The sequence below is a fragment of the Monodon monoceros genome, unplaced genomic scaffold (genome assembly GCF_005190385.1).
Source record: "Monodon monoceros isolate NGI ecotype Baffin Bay Population unplaced genomic scaffold, NGI_Narwhal_1 Super_Scaffold_22, whole genome shotgun sequence".
Classification (NCBI taxonomy): domain Eukaryota; kingdom Metazoa; phylum Chordata; class Mammalia; order Artiodactyla; family Monodontidae; genus Monodon; species Monodon monoceros.
The window spans coordinates 25,213,703-25,238,930 of NW_021703779.1; the positions used below are offsets into that span (position 1 = coordinate 25,213,703).

General features: G+C 36.1%; 1 protein-coding gene across 1 annotated transcript in view; it reads left to right on the plus strand.

Moving 5' to 3' along the window:
* Nucleotides 1-25,228, plus strand: part of IL1RAPL1 (interleukin 1 receptor accessory protein like 1) — a 1,341,257-nt gene that overhangs the window by 213,958 nt on the left and 1,102,071 nt on the right. Inside the window, exon 2 of the mRNA XM_029241535.1 lies at nucleotides 4,724-4,829. Coding sequence (XP_029097368.1) covers nucleotides 4,748-4,829 — 82 coding nt within the window. The 5' untranslated portion in view covers nucleotides 4,724-4,747. The remainder of the gene's footprint in view (nucleotides 1-4,723; nucleotides 4,830-25,228) is intronic.

A 25,228-nucleotide genomic window follows, 5' to 3' on the forward strand; every position in this document is an offset into this window, starting at 1 on the left:
CTTCTCTATGTGGTCTACACTTTCTTCCTGTTTATCCTAATCCATGTCTTTAACTACAGCTGCAATTACAACATTGTTATCTTCTACCTATCTACTGAGTTTCTGGCAAATATTTTTAATTAACTACAAGACAATTCTAATAGGAGATTCCACAGGCAATTTGAAATCTACATGCCCTAAATATAATTCTGTGTATTTCTGCAGCCTCATTGCCCAAAATGTCTTCTGTATTTCTTTATATTGGTAAATAGTATCATAATAGACCTTGTTACTCAAACTGTATGCCTCAGATCCACTTTTGAAGCTTCCTTTTAACATCACTTCCTTTAATATCACTAAGCTCTTTTATTCCCAAATCTATTCTGTTCTCCCACTATTCACCCCTACTGCATTAAGGCTGACCCTCTTCCTTATCTTCCTGTAACACTGCCTGTTAACTAGTTTCTTCTACCTTCAAACTATACTTTCTAAAACAGTTCAGATTATTCACCTATAAGCATCCAATGGCTCTTCTTTGTCTATACTGCAGAGAATCTTAGGAGTATGTGAAAGGCGATAGGTCAGAATCTCAGATGAGTCATCTTGTGTATTCTGAAGAAACGTATTCAGTATACATATTGTTTTCATGATTTAAAAAAAGGTAAAGAGGGCTTCCCTGGTGGCGCAGTGGTTGAGAGTCCGCCTGTTGATGCAGGGGACGCGGGTTCGTGCCCCGGTCCGGAAGGATCCCATGTGCCGCGGAGCGGCTGGGCCCGTGAGCCATGGCCGCTGAGCCTGTGCGTCCGGAGCCTGTGCTCCGCAACGGGAGAGGCCACAACAGTGAGAGGCCCGCGTACTGCAAAAAAAAAAAAAAAAAAAAAAGGTAAAGAAAGTAAAGCTGCATGAAATATTATTGGATGATGAAGTTAGAATATGAGTGGAAAACATTGTAGGGGCCATGGGGGAAAAGTCCCCAACATTTACCTAGCATATCTTGCTCTTCAGAATCCTACATTGACATCTTCAACCTCTTTCCCTACAGCCCCTAAGTTGTGGTCTATTTACACTTTATTCCTGAAACTTGCCATTTCACATCCTTGCTGTAATAGTTTCCTATTGGTGCAATAACAAATTACTACAAACTTAGTGGCTTTAAACAACCTCAAATTTTAATCTTATAGTTCTGGTGGTCAGAAGTCCAAAATGCATTGGACTCAGTTGACTAAAATCAAGGTGTTAGCGTGCCTGCATTTCTTCTGGAGGTTCCAGGGGAGAATCTGCGCCCTGGCCTTTTCCACCTTCTAGAGGCCACAAAAATTCCTGGGCACATGTCCCATTCTTCCATCTTCAGAGTGCATTACTCTGATCTCTGACATTTGCTTTCATCCTTATATTTCCTCTTTCTGAATCTGATTCTTCTACTGCCCTTTTATAAGGATGCTTGTGATTACATTGAGCTTACCCTGATAATAGTCTCCCATCTCAAAATCTTTAAATTAACAATAGCTGTAAAGTCTGTTCACCATGTAAGGTAACATATTCACAGGATCCAGGAATTCAAATGTGGGCATGTTTAGGGGTGGGCCTTATTCTGCCTACCAGACTGACAATTTCACTCATCCTTTGTCCTAGACTCAGAATTCCCTTTCCCTTAGAAAGTCTCTCCTTTATGACCTAGCTGAAATGCTGCTTCTTGTGAAAGCTCTTTCCTATGACTTCACCAGATCCAACCAGGAGCAGAATTAATAGATTTCCTCCCTCTACTCCCTCAGCACATTATACTCACCATATGGCAGTAGGGCCAGTCTAATTAAGTAGGTAAGTATTTGTCTCCCTTATTGGTCTGTGAGCTGTCTTTATTAGGGTGCATTACATTGTCTTTGTGTCCCCACTGCACCATCGCATATGTGCTTAATAAGTGTTTATCAAATGATGAGTTTGAATGCCAAAATTCAACTGCATATAGTAGCAACCACATTCAGTCTTTCATTCATTCGTTTCAGCTAATATTTTCTGAGCATTGAATAAAAAAGATGAATAAAACACACGTTCTCCCTGGAGGGACTTTGTCTGGTAGAGTAAAAGACATGCAGTTAAAGAGATAAGCTAATAGTGTGGGGTAGCATGTAAAGAAAGCTGGTATATACAGAAAGTTTCACAGGTGAGAGGGATGTGAATTGAGTCTATAATAGTGTTAATAATATAATAGTAATGATAATAATGATAGTGGTAACAGCAGTCAACTGCAGTAAAAACAGTAACAACATTAGCTTTCATTTATTCCGATTGTTCTATGTGCCACTGCTGTTCTAGGCACTGTGTTATATGTACTGTAATAATACCTGTTTTGTAAATGAAGACACTATTTGCAGAGAGGTTATTTGCCCAAAATTATACAGCTGATAGGTAGCAAAATGGGGTTAAGAACCCAGACAGACTGGTTGCTTATAACCACTGTGATATGCTCATTTTGCATAAGGTTTAGTAGGGATTTATGTGAAGCCAAACGGTGAATGGTACTCTTTTTTGGTTTGTTTTGTTTTTAGAGTAAGTTTTATTATGATATAATTCACATAACATAAACTTTACCATTTTAAAGTGTACAATCAGTAGTTTTTAGTATATTCACCCGGTTGTATAACCATCACCACTGTCTAATTCAGAACATTTTCATCACCTCCCCACAAAGAACCCCCGTACCCATTAGCAGGCCCTCCTAATGTTTCCCCTCCCCCAGCCTCTAGCAACCACTAACCTGCCTTCTATCTCTGTAGTTTTGCCTGGGTGAATGGTATTCTTAACAGGAAATAGGCAAACAATCTCAGGTCCATCCACCCAGAAATTGAAGCTTCTTGAAATTAGGTCGCTGATAGTATGAGATACTATGTGACAATAAGAAAATAGACAAGAACCTCAGTAAATGTTTATATATAGATTGCATTGGGATTTCTGGGTAGCAATTTTAATTATGCAACAAGTATAGCAAAGTTTGTATGTCTATGACTAGATATATTTAATGTGTCTTTCCATATAAAATACAATAAATTGCCTTAAAGAGGTTTGTAAAGATTACTGTAGGTTGACCAAGATGTTGAATGTGTGAAATGCTCCATAATTCTTTTTTGTTTTCCCTAATATACAACTGTTTTGAGAGATTCAATTAAGGATCTTGATGTTACCAAATTGATGCTTTCCAAACCAATTTAATTTTAAGAAACAGAATCATAAACTAGCCTGTATACCTTATAGAAATGAAATGAGTGAGGAAATAGTATCTTGAACAAGAGTGAAGTAATAAGGTAGTTAAGCTGGAAGGTCTTGCAGTGTATAGTTGGATCCTGGAGTTTCTTGGGCAGTGCTGATTAAACTCACACTGAGAGAGGAACTGATTCTCACTGCTAACCTGAAGGCTAAAGATATCAACTTGAAGATTTCCTGCCGCTCCAGTTAGTGCGGTGGCTGGGAAATGGGATTCGGGTTTTAGGAATGCATGCCTGAGTCAGGCTTGCACTTTAATGTGGCAGTTCGTCAGATGTGTCTGTCTGATGAGTCGGCTTTTTGGACTAGGTTTCATTTATGTCTTTATGTGAACTCCAGGTGCTCAGTTAGAAAACTGAAAGAGGCTATCATCATTTACAGGAGCTGGAGTTAAAACAGCTTATTCTCAATGCTATTTTAAAAATTCCCTGACTTTCTGACTAAAATGATAATGGTGACACTTTACTGCAAGTGAATGGGATTTGGTTTTGTTTTGTGAATTAAAATGTTTTAACAGACTTTTATTAATGTGAACGGAGTAATCATTAAATATACTCAGGTTTATGAGGCTTTAGGAGAGCAAAAAAAATGTGACTGTCAAATCACCATTTCAGCTTCCTCATTTTTAATAGAGTCATAGTGATTGAAAGCTGACGATGATCAGTCCTCAACTGTCTTGCAAAGAAACTTGTGCTGTCATGGATTGACAATATATTTGAACTGTGTTCTGACTTGCTACTTTTTGAAATTCAGTCTTTCAGCTCTACTATCTCAGTCTTACACAAAAATAAAAGGGGGATGATTTTCTGAGGAAGACAAAGTTCATTTCAGTTAATTTCAAATGAAATATTTCTCCCTCTTGAAATCCAAACACTAGGCTAGTGTCCCTTCTGTTATCCCTCTGAGACCCTTGTAATAGGAAGAAATGATGTATCTTTCTGTAGTTTTCATATACATTGTACTTTATTTCAGTGGAGACAAAGTCTTAAAGTTCTCTGGAAGTATCTTTTAGAGTTTTTTTAAAAAAAATTGTAAAACTATAATTAAATCTTCAGAGGAGTAGATTTCTTCTCAATTGGAAAGAATGATACTGAGTAAAACCATAATCTGTTGCAGCATGGAACGTCAAAAAATGTCAGTGTTTGGTGATTTATATTTAAAATAAATTGTTAATGAAATAGTACTTTTGAAGGGATTGTTTCCACTTTTTAAGTACAGTTCAATCCACTAAATAAAGAGAAATTCTAAACCTTAATTAAGCATAAGATTTTAAAACATTGTAGGGGGCCTATAGAGACATAATTTTGGTGTTACTGGTTTTGAACCCCAAGTTCCTAAGGGAGAGAGGAATACAGATTCTGTTCACACTCTTTCTGTTTGTGGAAGTAATTGCCCCAATTGTGCACAATTAAAAGCCTAACAGAAATCTTATTATATTGCTATGTATTTTTAAAATGTGTGTTTTTCTTCTTTATCTTTGCTTTAGGGAACAGCTTTTAAGAGCTGGAAGATGAAAGCTCCAATTCCGCACTTGATTCTCTTATATGCTACTTTTACTCAGAGTTTGAAGGTTGTGACCAAAAGAGGTTCTGGTAAGCAGTGTTCCTTCCTTTTCGCTCATTATGGCTTGAAGTGCTGATGCTACATTTACACATGTGCCATTTGTGGAGAGGTTGAGAATTAACCAGGATCCATATTGTGGAAATACTGTAGATTTATCTTTAAATGAGTGGAGCGTAACTCACAGGGAATTAGAAAGGTCGGAGTAGGTTGAAAAAGATGTGGCTTGTTTCGTTAATTACTATGAATTGGAATGAATTCAGTACTAAAAGCTTGCGGTTGATTTCATTTTATAGTATGATTTTCAACATTCTTTATAAAGAGTGTCATTTAAATTTCTGCATGGAAATACTGTGAATTTTTTTTCATGTTAACATTTACCGTCACCATTTCAATGTCAGCTATGCTTAGGGCAGACTCTTTTTAGGATTTTACTTCAGCTGATTGCTTAATTATTTTGCAAGTATTTTTTAAAAAACACCAGAGTTATTAAAGAAAGCGTCATGGGGAAGCATCCTAATATGTTAGTAGGAAATATAGAGGTAAAGTAGAATGGTAATATGAAAACAGCTGCTAAATAGAATAATCTTGAGACTTAAGGAAAATTTTACATGTTATCATACCTCTTGGTTCTCAGTTGACTGTTGATACTTGGAGTTAGAAAACTGTATGAGACAATTGAATAAATACTGTTATCTGTGTGAAGTTATATTAGGTCTAACAAGTCACTGATAATGCGAAGTCTTACCACACTCACATTCTACAGGGGGTAACAGAATTTTTGAAGCTATAGCTTTTGGGTACAGTGGAGGAAGGAATGTACTGTGTTTAGTTGCTAGCACTAGAATGTGTTATCTGTTCTAGAGAGACAGTGGGAAAAAGAAGATACCATGTGCAAGAGGCTACAGAGTGTTGTGGTATCAAGAATCGCGTGAACAAAAGTATCTTTGGAATTCAGAATGGAGAAGGAATGAAAGGACTGAGATGGGGCTGCAGCAACCATTCTCAGTCCCTTAGGTTAAGAGGGTTCAAACTCATATTTGATTCTCTAATGAAAAGGGCCACATGCAAGGGAGATAGGGAGCAGTGTGCTCACCTGAGCCCCACCTTGGGAGAAAGTCTGGGGAGGGACTAGGAAGTACTTCGTGCATTCTCAGGGGGATGATGGTACAGGGATGAGAGTAAAAGGAGTTTGACTGAGCCCATTGGGTCTAGAACTTTTTGGTTGTTGTATACCTGTTGTATCTGCCATTGATGTGGTTGTAGGCAATGTGAAAAGAATAGTGTTTCTTTGTTTACACCTTATTTCGTCTGTTCCTCTTGGTGGATATTTTTGAATGAGAGAAAGCCCTAGGGCAGGATTATGATGTAGTAGCTTTTGCATAGCATATCCATGGAAGTTAGAGTAGGTAGAAGGGGGAAGTAAATTGTGGTGAAAGCTGCGATATTTTCTACAACAGCGATATTTTCTAGAATAGCAGTTTACATTAAAAGCACTTAACATGGATCTTTGAGGTATTGGCCACATAGAAGGGAAACACTCATCTGTATAAGTATTATAACAAAGTGAAACTTTCCAAAATGGAAATACTGATTGATTCTTAAAAACTTCATTTTTCTAGTTGTCATACTTTATTATATAAATTTTTGTGTATGTTAAGTCTATGTTTTATTTATCAAAATGCAAATGTGATTTTTTTTCCCTATCATCAAATAGTTGGTGACAGGTCCATTCTATATACTAATTTGGGGAAAATTTTTATTAAATTGGAACTTAACTTTGTATATTTGAGAAACATGGGAGCAAAGCTAGAAATGTGGGACAGTTGGAAAATTCATATCTCCTTCAGCTCCAGAGACCCGAGAAAACTCAGTGACCTGTCTCAAGTTCAATTTTTATTTCAATGATCTGATTACTTTAGGAGGGTGGTAATAAAATGCTGCCCTAAGTTTGGCAAAAGTTCTCAGACCTTGTTCTCTTCTGTTTATGAATATAGTTGTCGCATAGCTATTTAATACGTCTGAAACTGTATGTGTTTTATATATAATTATGTAAAAATGACAAGGCAGGTACTGAGATTTAGTGGCATGTTTGATTTGTTTACTTTTCTGTATAATGTGAATTAAGATAGCTTCCCCCAGTATCTTTGTTAAGGTCTCACTGGATGGAAGTTTGTTTGATTTTTGAATATTAAGTGTGCAATTTAGATAATATTACTTTACCCATATACTTTCATAGCTTGCACTCATTTCAACTGATGCCTGTTACCATGGCACCTTTGTTGAAAGAAGCAGATGTGTAGCTTACTGAAGAGCGTCATTACTGATCTCCATAGATCAAGTAGAAGAGGAGTGCACTCGGCATCTTCTCCTTAAAAGATTAACGGCTCAATCTTCACATGCAGCCCAACCTATAAAACCAGAGGCACCAAGGCCAGGGAATAAAAATCAATTTTTGATGTTTGATCTTGCATAGTAACCAAGAGGGATACTTATCCTTGTTCTTTCTTCTTATTTAATTCTCTTTTTTATTTTTCAATTTTGTATACCTTTTTGAAAGTTCAGTAAACATGATTCACAACCCAATGTTTTTAATGTGTCTTTGCTAGTATATTATTTTTAATTCACTGTGAGCATTAGAAAACCAGAACTTGCTATTTTAATAACCAAGAATATATTAAGTATGATTATATTGCCCACAGTGACACTGAGTCTTTTAAGGCACGTTAATTGTGTATGGTGTTTACTTTAGGTAAACACATATGGTCATTCCATAAAAATTTAGAAGTAGGTATTTGCTTCTCATTAATAGAACTAATTTGAAAGCAATAGGAGCTCTTCATACACAAGCTGGAGATTATTATTTTTATCACACTGGCTTACACCCCCATTGCTAGTAATTTAAGGAACAAATTAAATATAAAAAGGCAATTATATTATCATAATATTCTTGATTGAAATATTAAAAATTCAACTTTATAATGTTTTAAATAGCACTTCATGTATGTATATGACTATAACAGTCAAGGATTTAGTCTGGTCTCTCAGGTAATGTTCTGAAGTTTTGCATACGTTTAGAATCAAGGCCTTTAATATCTATGGGAGCAGATATTCAGCCTTTTTTACACAATAGATTTTTCTCTTGGAACAATTTTTTTACCTTGTTTTTAGTTTCTATAAGCAGCATTTGAAGAAAGAGGTAAAAACTATCAATATTACCCATTCTCCTCAAGTGCGTGAAGCATTGTAGCCATCAGAGTTGCTGTCATTTGTAGAATTCTGTACGGAAACCACATGTCAAACAAATTCTTGCTTGGAGGGTCTTTGTATCTCAATCAGTTTAGAAAGGTTAACTTAGTGTTCTTGTTGGTTGGTTTGTCTGTTTCTCTCTCTCTCTCCCTTCCTTCTTTCCTCCCTCCCTCCCTCCCTCCCTCCCTCCCTCCATTTTCTTTATTAGTGTATTTGTCTGCAAATGAAATAATCTGTTTTGGATATTTCCATTGTGCCTTTGTAGAACTTGTTTTTAACTATAAAAATATTACCGTTACTTTGCTTGAAGGGTTAAAGTCTATGAAATTCTATTTCTTTACAAGGTCATTCCAAGAGGATAGTATAGCCTCTGTTAATAATGACTGTTCTTAACTATTTATTTTTCTTTTGTGTAACTAAGAGAGTTTGGAATAGGATTCAGGGGCAGGGAAATAATCTATACATACAAAGTATTAGTATAGCACTTTGGGTAACTGAAGTGTGAGTTGTGATTTGGCCTAAGAGTTTGGGACACTGGAGAGAAATGAAGCTAGAGGGAACTGGATGTAGAGCTTAGGGAAGAGAAAGAGATCTTGACCTTTTGTCTGTTTCTCCCTGCTCTCACATCCATCCCTAGAATATAAGATGACAAGTGCAAGAACCATGATTTATGTATGCTTATAACCTCTACAGTGCCAAATATGATGTGTGTTTCAGAGTCAGGGTTCAAGGAACTGTCTTAATGAAGTAATGATTATATGAATGAATGAATGAGTGGCTTTAATGTTGAGCCTGGGTTATATCAGTATTAGAAAAATAAAGGTAAAATAAAGACATTTAAGAAAAACTTTTTTTTATTAAATAGAAAGTACTATAATGTATAATATGAGACCACTGAAGCAAAAAGTGTCTAAGATATGCTAAGGGTTTGTATGAAGACAGTGAACCTTTGCAAATCATGAGTGTTTTCATGAGATTGAAATGCAGTTCAAAATCTGTTAGAAGGGCAGGAAAGTGAGTCTTTAAATATTATTATATTGAAATTTTACTAGACTTACTGCTGCTTTAAAGAAGTATAGTCATCATGCAGACATTTTCGTTTTAATGGTATTGTTCAACATAGACTACCATGAGAAAGGGTGTAGTTCATGATTACTGATAAATGAAACGTAAGCAAGTGACTTCAGAATAGAAAAAAAAGTATTCACAATTATTAGCACATATGGAGAAGAGGAAGTGACTATAATATATAAACCAAAGATTACATCTTATTCTAGAACGTATTTAAGAATCATTAAAGCTACCGAAAGCAGCCAGCTATTAGAGAGTAAAAGGGTTACCACAGGGAGGTGATCTTCTCTTCATTCTAGAAATTGACAATGGACACTTGTTTCTGTAAAATGATTTAGATGCAATTCTTCCTGACAGCAAGAGGAAAACAAGTCTCTTGAGGGTTTCCCAGACTCATAACTGTAAGCCCAGATAATTTGTAAAAGATATGGGTAGTTAAATAACCAAAGACACAGTTTAGGTTCTAATCTTTGTGTGTGTTATTTTTGGATCATCATTTCTTGAAGTAAAAGAAATTATGCTACTGTATAAAGAGAGGGAGTTTTAACTGAATAGGAGTGAGAAAGTCTAGTGGGGTGTTTCCTCACCTCATGCCAATGTGATTTATGTGTATCAGCTCTCTTGGGTGTTCCTGGATGTCAATGAGCTTAATTCCACATGATTAAGAGACAACCTAGTCCCCCAGCATCTGCGTTTTATTATGTTACGAAGTGTTTATTCCCAGTTTGTCAAACATGTCAAAAAGTACGAAACATTTCTCCTATTTTTCCTTTGGGATAACTTCTGAGGCTTTTTTCCTTTACTTTTTGAAGTTAAAAAAATGCACTTTTTCTTGGGAAAAAAAAATCCGTCTCTTCTATTTATCTTGCTTTTTAAAATAAATTTTGCAGTTAGATCTAGAATAATTTTAATGTTCATTTGAAATGTTTCTAATTAGAATAAGCCTTAACAAACAAATGGACCTTACACTTGACAAATACAATAAAATTATCCAGTATCTTTGTTTAATAATCATGTGACATACTTAAGAATTTCACCATAAACTTACTTGTTCAGTTTTAGTTGTCAATACACTTTAACACAGAGTTGGCATAGACTAACATCAATTGTGGAGACTGATGCCTGGTTCATGATGAATTTACATGTAGAAGATAAAAGTCAATATGGATGAATCTTGCAAGTTGAGTAGGATTTCAGTGGGGAGAGGAATATCCCAAGTTAATGAATATATCAGTAGGACAGTGTATCATGGGGATAATAAAAGGCATATTCTTCTGCATATTTAAAGGGAGAAGTATAGGAGAGGCAGTAGCAGTGAGGAGTCAGTCAGTGGTAGGCATTTTAAATCATGTTACAAAATTGATGTTCATTCTAGAGACAGCACGGAGGTGACCACTGCTGGACCAGAGGTTGAACCCCTGATCCATGGGCCATCTACTGTAGGCTTGAGGGTGATCCATGAGGTGGCTTGGAAATTAGGGACACTGTGGTATTAGTATCCAATTGCTCCTTTAACAAATTACCAAAAATTTAGTGGCTTAAAGCAACACAAATTTATCATCTTATAGTTCTGGAGATCAGATGTCTGAAATAGATTGGTAGGGCTGAGTTCTTTGTGCAGGCTCTAGGGGAAAATCTATTTCAGCGTCGTTTCCACCTTCTAATGACTACCTGCATTCCTTGACTCATGGTTCCCTATCACTCCAACCTCTGCTTCAGTCATCACATCTCTTTCTCTGGCTCTGACTTTCCCGCCTCCCTCTTTCCCGTAGAAGGGCCCTTGTGATTACATTGGACATGCCTAGGTAATCCAGGAAAAACTTGCCATCTCAAGATGCTTAGCTTAATCAAATCTGCAAAGTCCCATTTGCCATGTGATATAACATAGTTATATGTTCCAGGGATTATGTGGACATCTTTGGGTGCATTATTCTCTCTACCACAATTGATAATTTTCTCAGTCAATCAAACAAACTTACTGAATTTAGACTGGAGGTTAGAGAAAGAATGGTCTATCAGGAATTAGATGGGAATGGGGGAGATAAGAAAGGGAAGTTGAAAATTTTTGCTGAAGGGACAATGTGATCTGTGGTCTATGATAAAGAGAAGGAATTGGAGAGAAAAGGAGGAAAAGGGAAAAGAAAACAGGACAAAGAAAGAGGGAGGCTGGGAAGGAGAAAGAGAAGAAACAGAATCTAGTGAAGCTTTGGATCTTGATAACTTTTAAGACTCGTCTGCACCCCACAAATACACCTTCAGAAATAACCCTTTTTCCTTGTGGAATCCTGAAGGAGTCTGCTTTCCTCTTGACCAGAAACGTTTGACACAAAAATGATTTCCTGACTCTAACAGCAGTGAGAACAGGGAAGACAGAAGACAAAGTAGCTTTAAAGTTAGAATCCATTGAGTTTGATGACTAGAAGTGGAACGTTTGAAAAGAGGAGATGGAGAAAATAATTCTGCAGTAGGAGGATTGCAGTGCCATCAATCATATTAAAGGTCTTCAAAGAACAGAAACTTGGAAGAACCACTTAAATAAATGGACTGTTGGTAGGTCTTTGTGACTAAGATGAAGCCCAGAAAGTAGATGGGGCATAGAGTATAAAGGGTTTCATATGTACTGCAAGGGATTTGGGGTTTTATCTTCTAGAACAAGAAGTTTTGGCTGAGCTATTTAATTACTTGCAGATCCCTTTAGTAGAAAATTGGGTCTTTGAGGTTAGGCCTCTGATTTGCAGATCTGCTTATCGTGGTGTCTCCTATACACCATAAAGATGAAACTCCTTGATATATATGTGATAGTGCTATACAAATGTTTGTACCAGTCCATCAGTAAAGCTGCTTTTACAGAGGAGGAAACACAGACAATCAAGCTGTAAAGGGTCACACATGAGAGTGACATGGTCAGATCTGTTTTGGGACAGATAATAGTCCCTGTAGGAAAGACTGTAATGGGATTCCAGAGCGACGGTCAGGGACTCAATAAAAATGATGTTCCACTATACTAAGGGCCTGAAAAACAAACAGTCACAGGGGCTGAAAACATGTTTTTGAAGAAGAATAAATGGGGTCTAGTGAATATTTTGAGTTGGGTTGTGAAATAATTTGAGGAGAAGTTATATTGATGGTGTTGTCAATTACAGAGAGAGGAGGAAGGAGAGTTTTTTCAGGGATAGGAGATGGAGTGAGTTCAGTTTGGAACATATGAGCTGTGGCAGTAATTGGAAATAATAAGCTGATGGATTGATTGGTCTGGAGATGTATTAGTTTCTTATGGCTGCTGTAACAAATTACCACAAACTGGGGGACTTAAAACAACAGAAATCTATTCTCACAGTTCTGGAGGCCAGAAGTCTGAAATCAAGGTCTCAACAAGGCCAGATTCCCTCTGAAGGCTCTATAGGAGAATCCTTCCACATCTCTTCCACCTTCTGATGGTTCCTTGGTTTGTATCTGCATCATTCCAGTCTCTGCTTCCATCTTTACATGGCCTTCTCCTCTATGTCTCTAGTCTCCCTCTTTCTTTCTCTCATACGGACACTTGTCATTAGATTTACAGTCCACTTGGATAATCCAGGATGATCTCGTCTTGTGATCTGAAAGAAGATGTCAGATTAAAAAATATACGTATAAATATTACCCAAAATCAGTATATTATTGATATAAGGGCTGTTTATTTTGTAAAGTTTGTTTAACTCTTAGAAATTATTACTTTTGTTATTTTTTTCTATTTAGGTACAACAAGTATAAAGCTCTTGGTCATGATAATAAGACCAAGATCTTCATTGTACTATAGAAAGGATAAAATTTTCTCCAATCAAAAATTCTTTGACCTAGATTTGAAATATGTTTGCATAGACTAGTCTCCTGAAGGTAGGATAATACTGATTCAGTTTTCATTCCCTTATTTCATATGAACAGGTGGGAAAGGTGGCTTACAAGTGTATTAAAATTTTCCATGGTTAATCATGCTGACTATTGCAGAACATTTCTACATAAAACTAATATTGACATGCCAACTTTTGTCTACAGCAATGATCACTAAAAACACATACTTTGAGTTATTTTTACAGAAGTGATTTAGGTTGTTCTGGTGAATATTATTAAACCTGCAGATTTGGAACTTCAGAAACTTGGATTTCAATCCAACCCCTAGTAAGCCTTGCTGACTGGGGACAAGTCCTTGAACCTCTCGGGACCTCAGTTTCCTTTTTCATAAAGTAAAAGTTTTGAACTGCAACATCATCAGTGGAAATAGAAGTTTATCCTTTTGTCCATTTCACAAGCATTTATTGAACACCATGAATGCATACTCAGTACATAAAATGGTACCTATTTTCTGTAACAGTGTTTACATTTTTGCACATTGATCAAACAAATTTAGATGGGCAGAGTCTGTAGCCAGAAATAGGTGGCTACATTTAGCTTCATGCTACACAGTTTTCCTAAAGCCACAGAGCAGAGGGTGTAATCAGTTTAAAACGGAGGTTCGCTTAAGGAAAAAATTATGATTTTTGTCTTGTTAAAAAGCACATGCTATATAGTTACAAAGCTCAAGTAAAAATAAGGTACTTTTCCTTGCAGGTGGTGATATGTCTAAGTGAAATTAGGTTTGGCAGTTCAAAATACTAAGCCATGTTTTAGCCTATTTTTGCTTATTTATGGCAAATTTCCTTTTGTAGAGTTGTAGCCTCTTAAGACATCTAGAGTGCTGCATTGCATGGAAAATGTTGCTTTAAAGCAATGACAATGAATAACTTTGGTAAACTTTAAAATCTCTGAGGTTATACATAAAGATTTCTTTTAAAAGTGTGTGTAAGGCTCTTTCGGGTATCCTAAACACTGTTCACTGATAATTTATATTTTACAAACTAGTAAAATATTTTCCTATTAGTATTGCTACCTTGATTTCAGTGAAGTTCTATCATTGGTATTTTACTTTGATTCCTAAAAGTATGTTCCAGTTACTTTGTATTTCACATATGATATGAATATGTTGTGAATGATAAAAATTATTTTTATCAATGATAAGAAAAGATTTAATATTCTGACAAATTAATATTTTTTCTTCAGTATATTTTCATATTAGAAGAAAAGACAACCTCAACTTGAAAAGATGATTGATTCTTCCAGTTTTTCCTGTAAATGTGTCCTATAAAGTAATTGGACTCTCTAGTGCCATCTGGTGGCTTTTCAGAGTTGATGAAAATTCAGTAATAATCACAGAAAGAACAGAGAAAACAAAGATGAGAAGAAAACTTCTAATGAATTATTGTTCAGAAATTATTTTAATTGACCCTAATATTTTCCAAACATTTTTCTCCAATTTAATGCCTTACGTTTAAAAAAAGTATATAGATTTCTGGTTTTTTGAGATATTTTTAATAGAAAATTTCACTGAGATTTAAGGAGACAAAAAATTATATTTTTAACAATATCATCATCATATCACAGTGTAGCTCTGTATTATCAGAGTTCAAATTATGCAGACAAGTACATTCATACTATAAAGTATTTTAAAAATTATTTTTAAAAAATATGTTGCTGCCATTAAGGTCTCTTTATTGTAATGATTCAGGTATCAAAGGGAAGAAAAGTCAGTGAAGATTTATCATTTGTTCACTAAATAAGAGCGGCTGGTAGGATAAGAACAGGATAAGAAGAACATGGAAGGATGAATGTATGATAAACCACTTAGATTCTCCTGCTGGTCTAGAGGTCTGGGCCTGGAAGAGGAGGTTGAGGGGTCCGAGATGACCAAGCTAATATAAAGCATTAGTCATAAGGCAAAGTTAACTTGAAAAAGCAATGGCTCTTACCTGCATATCCCAAGAGAATGGGGTCCAATTTGAAAGGAAATTCTTGGTTGGCAATGTTTTGTATTTAAAAAAATTTTCCAAAGGGCTTTAGCTATTATAAATATATTTTCAAATTAAAGGCATATATTACATACACATACACACACAGACACACATGCAGACAAATACTAACACACTAAAAAACTTTGAAGAGAATTTCTGCTTCCATTTATGAGTATTTATATATATATAATGCATCCAGCTATATTTGCCTGTTAGTTTCTTTTAGGGTTTTATGCATTTCTGACCTAATGTTGAAGCCCCTTCATCTTCCCAAAGGGCAAAGTAATAGGTTCTGCAGACAGTTGTTAACAAAGATTTATTGAGTTCCTACTCTACTACGCGCTCAAATAACATTGACTGACATCTGCCGTTTAACCTCTGACATCAGAGGTTAAAATGCTTAGATAACTGTAGAATTGGACTTTTGGATTCCTTTGTTCCTTTTAGAACAAATTATAGGAAGCTTTAGTAAAAGAATGTGAAATGCTTTATCTTTGTTAGGTTTGATCACTTCATTCTTCATTTTCCACATCCATGAATTATATTCTGAAAATTGTTGATACAGTTCCCACATAGCTTTGGTGATTACGGTTTTGGAAGCATATGGAGTGCTTATTTTTGTAGCTGCATGCTTTTTCACATTATAAAACCCATGTAACTCTCATAACTTTGGAACTGGTGGTGCTATAGGCATTGTCCTTTCATATTCGCTTGTCAGTTATAGTTACTCTTTTATACTAAGCAAATATTTTTCAAACAAAGCATACTATAAGCAAACAATTTGAATTATTCAGAGGATTAAAAAGATGAACAATCTATCTCTGTTGTTAAAGATCTTGCAAAAAAATAAGTGATATGAAACATACAAGTGTAGTGTACTAGTTCACTATTGATGCTGTAAAAACTACCACAAACTTAGTGGCTTGAAACAACACAAGTTTATTATCTTACAGTCCTAGAGGGCAGAAGTCCTGAAATCAAGTCCTAAAATCAATCAGGGTGTCAGCAAGGCTATATTCCTTCAGGAGGCTCCAGGGGAGAACCTCCTTCCTTGTCTTCTCTAGCTTCTAGAAGCTATCTGCATTCCTTGGCTTGTGGCTCCTTCCTGAACTCAAATCCAGTGGCATAGCATCTTCCAAACTCTCTGACCTCTACTTCCATTGTCATATCTCTGATTCTGACCCTTCTCTTTGTCTCTTACAAGGACCTTTGCGATTACATTTAGGGTCTATATGGTTAATCGAGAATAATCTCTTCACCTCAAGATCTTTAATCACATCTGCAAAGTCCCTTTTGCCATGTAAGGTAACATATTCACAGGTTCCAGGAATTAGGACATGGAAACCTTTGGGGACCATTATTTTGTCTATCACAGAAGTACATTAGAGTAGCTTTTACATGGAAGAGTTTAATATGGTTGGAATACACGTACATTTGGGCACAGTATGGGTGAAAGAAGGAGGGAGTATGTCAGGAGAAAAGGTGGAAAAAGAGCCATTTCACAAAGGACTTTGTATGACATGACAAGAAATGTGAATATTATCTTGTAGGAAATCAGGAACCACTGAAGAAATTTAAGTAGGTGTGTAACAGGATTAGCCTGACCAGATAGATTGGAAAGAGCTCTGAGACCAGAGAGTGGGAAATGGGGCCAGTAGTCCAGGTGAGAAAGTCGTGAATTGAGGTAGTAGCATTAGGAATAGGAAGGAAGAGATGGGTTTGATTGCTAGTACAATATAGAATTAATAAAAACCAGTGGCTGATTGTACAGTGGAGAGAAAGAGGGGGAAGGTGATTCCAGTTGCTTTTATTAAATTTAAAATTCCGTTGAGAATTAATAGGTAATTTTGTATTTCTAGTCTGTATTCTTAGTGGACAAATAAATATATAGGTTTTCAGTATGGTGTACGTTTCATGGTTTGGGTTCAGACTGGCCCACCCTACATATGACATCAAAACCTCATTTTGGAACTAAACCCCTCTCTTGTAGTAGATCTCTCACATAGAGCAGCAGTCCCCAACCTTTTTGGCACCAGGGACCGGTTTCGTGGAAGATAATTTTTCCACGGATCGGGGGTGGGGGGATGGTTTCAGGATGATTCAAGCGCATTACATTTATTGTGCACTTTATTTCTATTATTATTACACTGTAATATATAGTGAAATAATTATACAACTCACCATAATGCAGAATCAGTGGGACCCCTGAGCTTGTTTTCACTTGCCACTCACTGATAGGGTTTTGATAAGAGTCTGTAAGCAAATTGATTTATTATGGTCTCTGTGCAGTCAAACCTCTCTGCTAATGATATCAGTGTTGGGGACCCCTGATATAGAGCATCCTCCTAAAGTACCTAGTTCCTCCTCAGAGTTCTTTTGACTTTCTTCTATCATGTGTGTTTCTAGTGGAGGATTGTATCAATGAGTCTTCCTTTGCTAATTTCATTGAACTACCTCAAATGAACACAAAGGGGCATTTTTAAAGGTGTCGGGCTTTTAAAATATATTGTAACATATGACATGCATACCTACATGCATATACACATACGCCCACATACACACATGTATATGTACAAATATACACAGTTACCTATTCATTCACAAAACACACATTTATCAAAGAACCGCCATGTGACACGTGCTGAGGATTCAAAAATGATTAGGATATGTGATTGCTGCGCTTTTAACCTCTGTTTTGTTTACTCAACTAAATAGTATAAGCTCATTGAGTGCAAAAATATCTTATACATGTTTATGTATATGTCTTTTAGAATCACTGTGCTTAAAAGGAGTCATTGCATAATTAGTGCAATCAATACATATTTGTATTTGATTGCTGGATTTAAGTACATCGATGGAATCTCATCACAACACTCTGTTTTCCGGTGGCAGTTTATGTGCATGTCATAACTCTTCTCCAATATGGGAAGCTCCTTGAAGAATGATCTCTATATAGTTTAACTTCATAACCTTTACAAGCCCTTACCCAGGGCCTTGCACATAGTGTTCTGTGACTGATTGATTGTTACATGAGCATATGAATGACTTTAACTTACATGAAATCAATAGTTTTATCGGCGTTAACGTTTCTCTGGAAAGGGAGAATTAAATTTTTTCTTTCGCTGTTAGGATGACCTGACTATTCATGGTTATCATATGTGCTTGCCTACTGGAATTGTAATAGCTGAAGCCAGAAGCCCTGAGGGTGCCCTGGGAAATGGATCTTGAGGTGTGGCATTTCTTTTGCTCGAAAGAGCAGCTTTTCAGTTACTTCCTTGTAATGGAAATTGTGCAGCTTTTTACTTCTTCTTATCCTTGGAGTTTTGGCCACATGTGTGCATATGTAGGTCATTCCATGAAGAAGGACTAGATGCAAGAAAGGAATCCTGCGTGGAAAGGTGCCTGCCAGGAGTGGAGTATGAGCCAAAGCAGCTGTTCAGTGTTTCCATGTGTCTCAAGACAGATCACAGCAAACCCTAGGAATGCTGGGCAATAGAAGTGGCCTACGACATTGAGGGTTTTAATTCAGAACATGAATTAGTTCAATTTGGCAACTCACACGTTCATTCTGCCACTCTAACTGACATGCCGCTCTACAGTGAACAGTGGTGAATTACTGTTCGTTTCAAAGGCATGTTTTTGCTTCTTTGGGAGACGTGTTTGGTTTGTTTTGTTCAATTTTTAATGATACATGATTTTATTTTAAATTTCTTTGGAAACTGCTTTGTATCCTAGGGTTTCCAGCTTTCTCTGAATTGAGAGGAGGTTATTACCTTCTAAGTTTTCAATTAGGAAAACAAAACAAGTTTGGAAGCTCCATTGGGATCTTGTAAAACCTCTCAAAGCATGTTTTGAATGAGACAATTTTTGTGCAACTAGCTCTAATTGTCTGAGATAAGACGGTCTACAGAAGCTAATTGGAGAGGGTCTCATTCTGTAGTATGCATGGGGTTGATAAAAGAATAATTTTACTTCTTTGGCTTTTTTGTTTGCTGGTTTTTAAAATTATTTTGAGGGTTAGTTGTTTGTTTAGTCCGTCCTTCCTTTCAGTACTTAGTATGTTTAAGGGGAACTTTTTCAAGTTTAACTTACTTATTCTCTAATGATAAGGTTCAAGTTTTGGGTTCACATATAAACCCTTCTCAAATTCTGCATATTGTTCCTAAATCCACACCCATTCTGTTGCTTTAATCTGGAATTAGTAAACTATTAATGACCTTGTATCCCCTTGTGCTTTACCTGCATGTGATACTGGATTCTTTTTCAGTTTAATGTTTGTGTTCTGAATAAAGCTGGCAGGTACAGAATAGTATTTATCACATTTTCTTTCCTGTGATCACCACCTGAGTGATTACATTGTTGACATATTCTGAATTAGACAAGAACATATGCTTGACTAAATTGATGCCTCACGTAGAAACTTGCATATAATGAATTTTATTTGTGTAGTTATTTTAATTTTTGATTACATTCTTTGGTTTTAGTTTTATATTGTTTATGCTTCTTCAAATCTGTTCCTTCATGACTTAAAAAATAGATTTCTCTGAAACTTGGAAACTTATGCAGACCTCGTATCATCCTAACCTGAAGAAGTCAGGCTTGGTATAATTGAGGAAGAATATTTAAACTTTATAGGTACATGCCATTAGTTCTCTTATCATCCTGATTTTGATTTACAGTTTATAATATTTATTGTTTAATAAATGGGAAAAATAGAATCATATCGACACTTCCTTAGACATAATTGGAAGGTTTTCCGGAAAGCTCTCTCAGATTATCTTTTCTACAAATCTTCTGGTGATGCTTGACAGCTCCAGAGGAAAACTCTCCATTAGGTGGAAGGGAGGAGAAGAGTCCCAAGGAGAAGGCTGCTGAAAGCACAGTTTCTGAGGCAGAGTAATGAGTAACTCATGATGATAGAGACTCGTGTCTTCTAACCACTCCTTTCTGTGCCTAGTGCCATACTTTCCATTACACAATTTGGTCATAAAATCAAACCAATTTTCCTCACAGTAGAATGAGGTAGGATCATGAAGAAGAGGATAGAAAATGTCAGTGGACAACATGGCTTAAATCAAACATGTTTCTGTTGTGAAGAAACCTTGAGAAAAAGTTCAAGACTAGGAAAAAGGATGTTACAACCAGATGTTCTGATTTAAGGAAAATATCTAGATGCTGTTTGAGATTATTTTAAGTGAGACGCTTAGTTCATGTTGCCATGTGGTTATGCCACCCTATCTGTAAATTAGTGTTCAATGACAAATTGTTAAAACTTATTTTCAAACTCATGGTTATATTTAATTTAGATACCTACATCTCTGGGAATTACAAACATAAAAAACAGAAGTGAACTTGCATTAATACATACAGCATTAATGAGAATCTGTTTTCCTTTGTATATGAATGTAAATGCATGTTCTACTATTTCATACAGATATTTTAAGTATTATTTATGTGATTATATAGTTACACATTTATATAATATACTGGAATTGCAATGGATATTAAGTAAGCTATGTGCTTTTATTAAGAAAAAGTAAAATATTTTCTGAAAGTTTGGTATTCATTGGAAGCAAATAAATATGAGGTGTTTTAAATTTCTATCCCACTTTGTAACCAAAAAAGAGGTTATAGTAACCTTTTCCAGTTACTGTTTGTGGAAGGAGAAGGATGTTTATTTCTCCACTATTGTTGCTTTTTCTCAGCATTAGGGAATCAATGGGTAGAATGATTTTAGTTGGTATTGTTTTGCTCTCGAATAGTCTGCTAAGTCATTAAAGAGATAACAATTCTAAAGAAGTATTTTTTTTGAAGAAAATATTTTGAGGAGTGCAAATGAAAAGAGTCAGTCTGTTTTCTATTTTCTATTTTCTATCAGGTTGTACAAACTCTTCTTAAAGTCTTCTAGCTATTTGCTTTTATAGTGATCGTTTGGGTTGTGTGTTTAACAGAACATACCAGGGGGTTATTAAAAAATATACGACATAGTTTTCTTCTTCAAAAAGTAGAATATCTAGTAATTTTTTTCATTTCATACCCATTCAACATATAACGTTTTAAGTTGTCTGGTATGTGCTGGCTGCTATTGTAGGCACTGGGGATAAAATGATAGGTGCTTTTCTCATGGAGAGTACAGCCTAGGGGGCTTGAATAAACAAGATAATTTTGTAATACTTCATGTTGTGAATAAAATAAAAACATGGTAGTGTGATAGTGGTTGACGAAGCTAGCTACTTCAGATAGAGTGGTCAGAAGAAGTCTCTTTGAGGAGATATCATTTGAGTTGAGACTTGCTAACAAATAAGGAGCTTGTTACATAAGAATCTGGGAAAAGCTCATCCTGAGCAGAAGGAATAGTGAATGACAGAGACATGCAGCAGGAGCAAACAGGACACGTATAAGAAATAGAATGAAGGTCATTGTGGTGACAGGTTGTGACCAAGATTCATACAGTGAGGCAAACAGTGGAGTTTTCAAAGGCTGTAGAGCAATAATTAGGGGGGTGAAGTGGAAGGAAATGTTGGAGAATTAGCTGTGACATGGTAGGTCATGATTTGGGATTTGCATTTTATTCTCAGTGTAATGTGAAGCCACTGGAGTCTAGTAAATGGAAGAATGATAAGATCTGATTCACATTTTTTAAAGATTACTTTCGTTGTGGTGTAAGAGGCTATTGAAGTCTTTCTAGCAAGAGAGCACAGTTGCTAGGTCTAGGTTGGTAAATGGAAGATAGAGAGATAAAGATTGGTTTGGGTGACAGTTTGGAAATAGAACCATGGATGGCTTCTAAGTTTTGGGGAAAACTGAGTTCATTGTGGGGCTTTACTGAGATGCGGCCAATTAGGGGTAGAGAGATTACAGTTTTAGACATGGTAAATTTGAGATGCCCATTGAAAATTCCAGTGGATTTTTCAAGGAGTCTGCTGTCAGATCAGTGGACAGGTGAAGACTGGATATCTAAGTGGAAGGAGTCACTGGCATGTGAATGGTATTTAAGACCATTTGCCTGGATGAGATCACTCAAGCTGAGTATAAGTAGGTATAAAAAATGAAGGTTAAAAAAAAATAGAGGTTGTGGGATGGGCCTGGGGTGCTTCAACACTTTAGGAGCTGGCAAAGGGAACTGAGATGCAAAAAAGTTAGGGGAAAAGTTGAGTGATTGCATAGAAGCCCAGAGTGATTAAAGAAGATGAAACTAAATGTATTTAATACAGCTGAGAAGTGAAGTAAGATGACGATAGAGGTGAATATATGTCCATTGCATTGGGACATATATACAACTATTAGTAACAAAAAACAGTGAATGAACGTGAGAGAGAAGTAGAGAATGGTGGCAAGGCAGAGGCTGAGGGAGCCAGCCCTCAGGTCTTATTTGCAATATTGGTGCAACTCTTCAGCAAATTTTAAGTCCTCTACTGTATGTAACATGCCTGTGGAGGTCAGTATGCTCTATTAGACATCTCAAGGTGAGTATGTAGGCCAAAAGGAAAAGCGAAAAGAACAGAAGCATAGAGCTCAAACTGTTTTAGAAAAAAACTAGTTAATATCAAATTGATTGAAATTTATTGCACAAAACCCTATTCCTTATGCCCACTGTCCTATTAGATCTATTATGTAATGAAGAGCTGTGTTAATTATTTCTGCCACCTGCATCTAATGAGATTAGATGTGAAATTTCTGATAGGTACAGATGGCCATTTGGAAAAAAAAACCCTACCTTTTTCCTATCAGCTGGTCAAATCTCATAAGTTAGAAATGTTCAGACTATGAAATTAATCACCAGCCTTCTTCATAAGTACAGATAATAAAAAAGCACAAATGACAATTTCCTCAAGCCCAAATAAACTTGTTTTATTTAGATTTTGAGCTTAAATAATAGCCAACCATATGTACCATACTGACACGTTGTGATTTAAAACTACGGTAGAGGTTTAAGTTAGTTGAATTATTTCAACTTAAAAGGCTGATAGCTGTCTCTCAATTTAATTCAGTAAGTTTTATGCAAATACATTTTAATCTCAGGGCACCTATAAAATAAGACCAGAATATGGTATGTACTGATGAATAATAAAGCTGGCTATATTATAATGAAGCTCATAGAAAAGGTGTGGCTTATTGTAATTAATATGCACCTTTGACAAGTTGTAAAGCATTAATTATCCTGGCAAGGAAATAGAAAATATGTGGTAATGATGGTCAAAATCCTGTTCATTTTGCGCAGACTGCTGCCAATATTCTCAATCTGAAGATGGTTAAAATTGGGATGTAGGTGGCTGTGGGAAGATGCAGCCTGGAAATTAGGAGTCCCTGTAGAGCTACGTGTTCAGATAAAGGCTGCATGACAGACTAGAGGAGCAAAGACATGGTGTGGTTACTTGAGTTGAGGAGATGAATGAAAAAATAAGCTGAACTGGATACAATAATTAGAAATAAATAAAGTAAGCCTCGAGGTGAAGAATACACTGATTAAGAGTATATTCATACCCACCTGTGTACCAAATGCAATCAGACATCTCACTGTGAAAGCAGGGGCTGAGATATGCAAGGCTTAATATGACTACAGCTGAAAGAGGATCAGAAACATACTAAGAATTCTCTTAAGAACAATGTTGAACAAAATAATTTTGAAGCCCAGAATGTCAGAAGTCATCTGCTGTAACTCCGTCATGTGAGGTGAAATAATTCACTTCAAGTTGTTCAGCTGATTGTGTGGCCTGTTAGGTTGGACCATCAGAGATAGTGTGGTTCTATCTATAGGAACTGATTAGGAGAATTCCGTGTGGTATAAAAAGAGGTCACAGCCCTGGGTTAGAGACCAATCTTTGTGCATTACTCCTTCTGCAGAATGCCAGGGAAAAAAGTAATTGTTGCCTAAGTGGCATATTTGAATTACAGAGATCAGCAATGATATAGCTATAGCACAAACATTCATAAATAAAGAAAATACTTGTGTGCCTATCTATTTAGTTTTCATTAGTTTTGTCCACACAAAATGAAACAACCTGTTATGTACAGATTGTTTAAGCAAGCACCCAACTGAATTTCAGAAATCAGAAAATGCCTAGATTAACCTTTTTTTTTTTTTTTGCGGTACGCGGGTCTCTCACTGTTGTGGCCTCTCCCGTTGCGGAGCAACAGGCTCCGGACGCGCAGGCTCAGCGGCCATGGCTCACGGGCCCAGCCGCTCCGTGGCATGTGGGATCCTCCCGGACCGGGGCACGAACCCGTGTCCCCTGCATCGGCAGGCGGACTCTCAACCACTGCGCCACCAGGGAAGCCCTAACCTTGCTTTTTAATTCAATTATATTGATTTGCCAATGGCATCATTGTCTGATAAATAATTTTAAAGTGTCAACCCTCTGGGTTTTGCGAAAGATATAATTTTGGGCAAACTTAACCACATATTTTTGGATCCTTACCATTTTCTTCTCTTGAATAGAAAAGATTTGGAATATGTCTTGATTATTTTTTTGTTTGTTGTAATTAAAATGTCAAATTTCAAGTTGTTAAAATACATATCTCTCTGATACTAGTAGTTATTTTCTTTTTAAAAAAGCTCTTATCTGTTCTTTAATTGCATACATACCTTGATTTACTTAGGCAAATATAGAAGTGCCTACCTTTAGAATTTGCCTATAATCAAATATGGTTAAATATATATAAACGTCAATGTGTATAATAGATATATATTCATAACATGGAAAGTGAAAAAAATTAAAGACAAACATATTCCCTAAGGTTAAAAAACAACTCAGCAGTTTGAAAGAAAGGCTTAAGGCTAATACTATACATAGAGTGTCATAACAGTCTTGAAAGTCTCTGTTGAATGTCATATCCTCAGATACAGTTATCCCAGTCACACAACCAAGTGTTTCCTTTTCCCCCCAACACTTGTCACATTACCCAGGTCAATTTTCTTTACATCACTCTTGTCCCTCTAAATGTATTTTCTTTACTCATTTACTCGTTTAGCTTTTGACTGTCCCCATTAGAATGTAAGCTAGGTTATAGCAGGGGTTTTCCATCCTTGTTCACTCCTATATCCCCAGCACCTAGAACAATGCCAGGCATATGAAAGATCTTCGATAAATATCAATGACATTAACAATGACATTTTTCTTCATTGTAAATTTCATTTTAAAAATCCAAGCCCATTTTAATTGATTTTAGATCTTATTTTCTAATACATGCATCTTGTGCTCTTATTTTCCCTCTAAGCACTGCTTTCATTGCATCATCCCACAATTTTT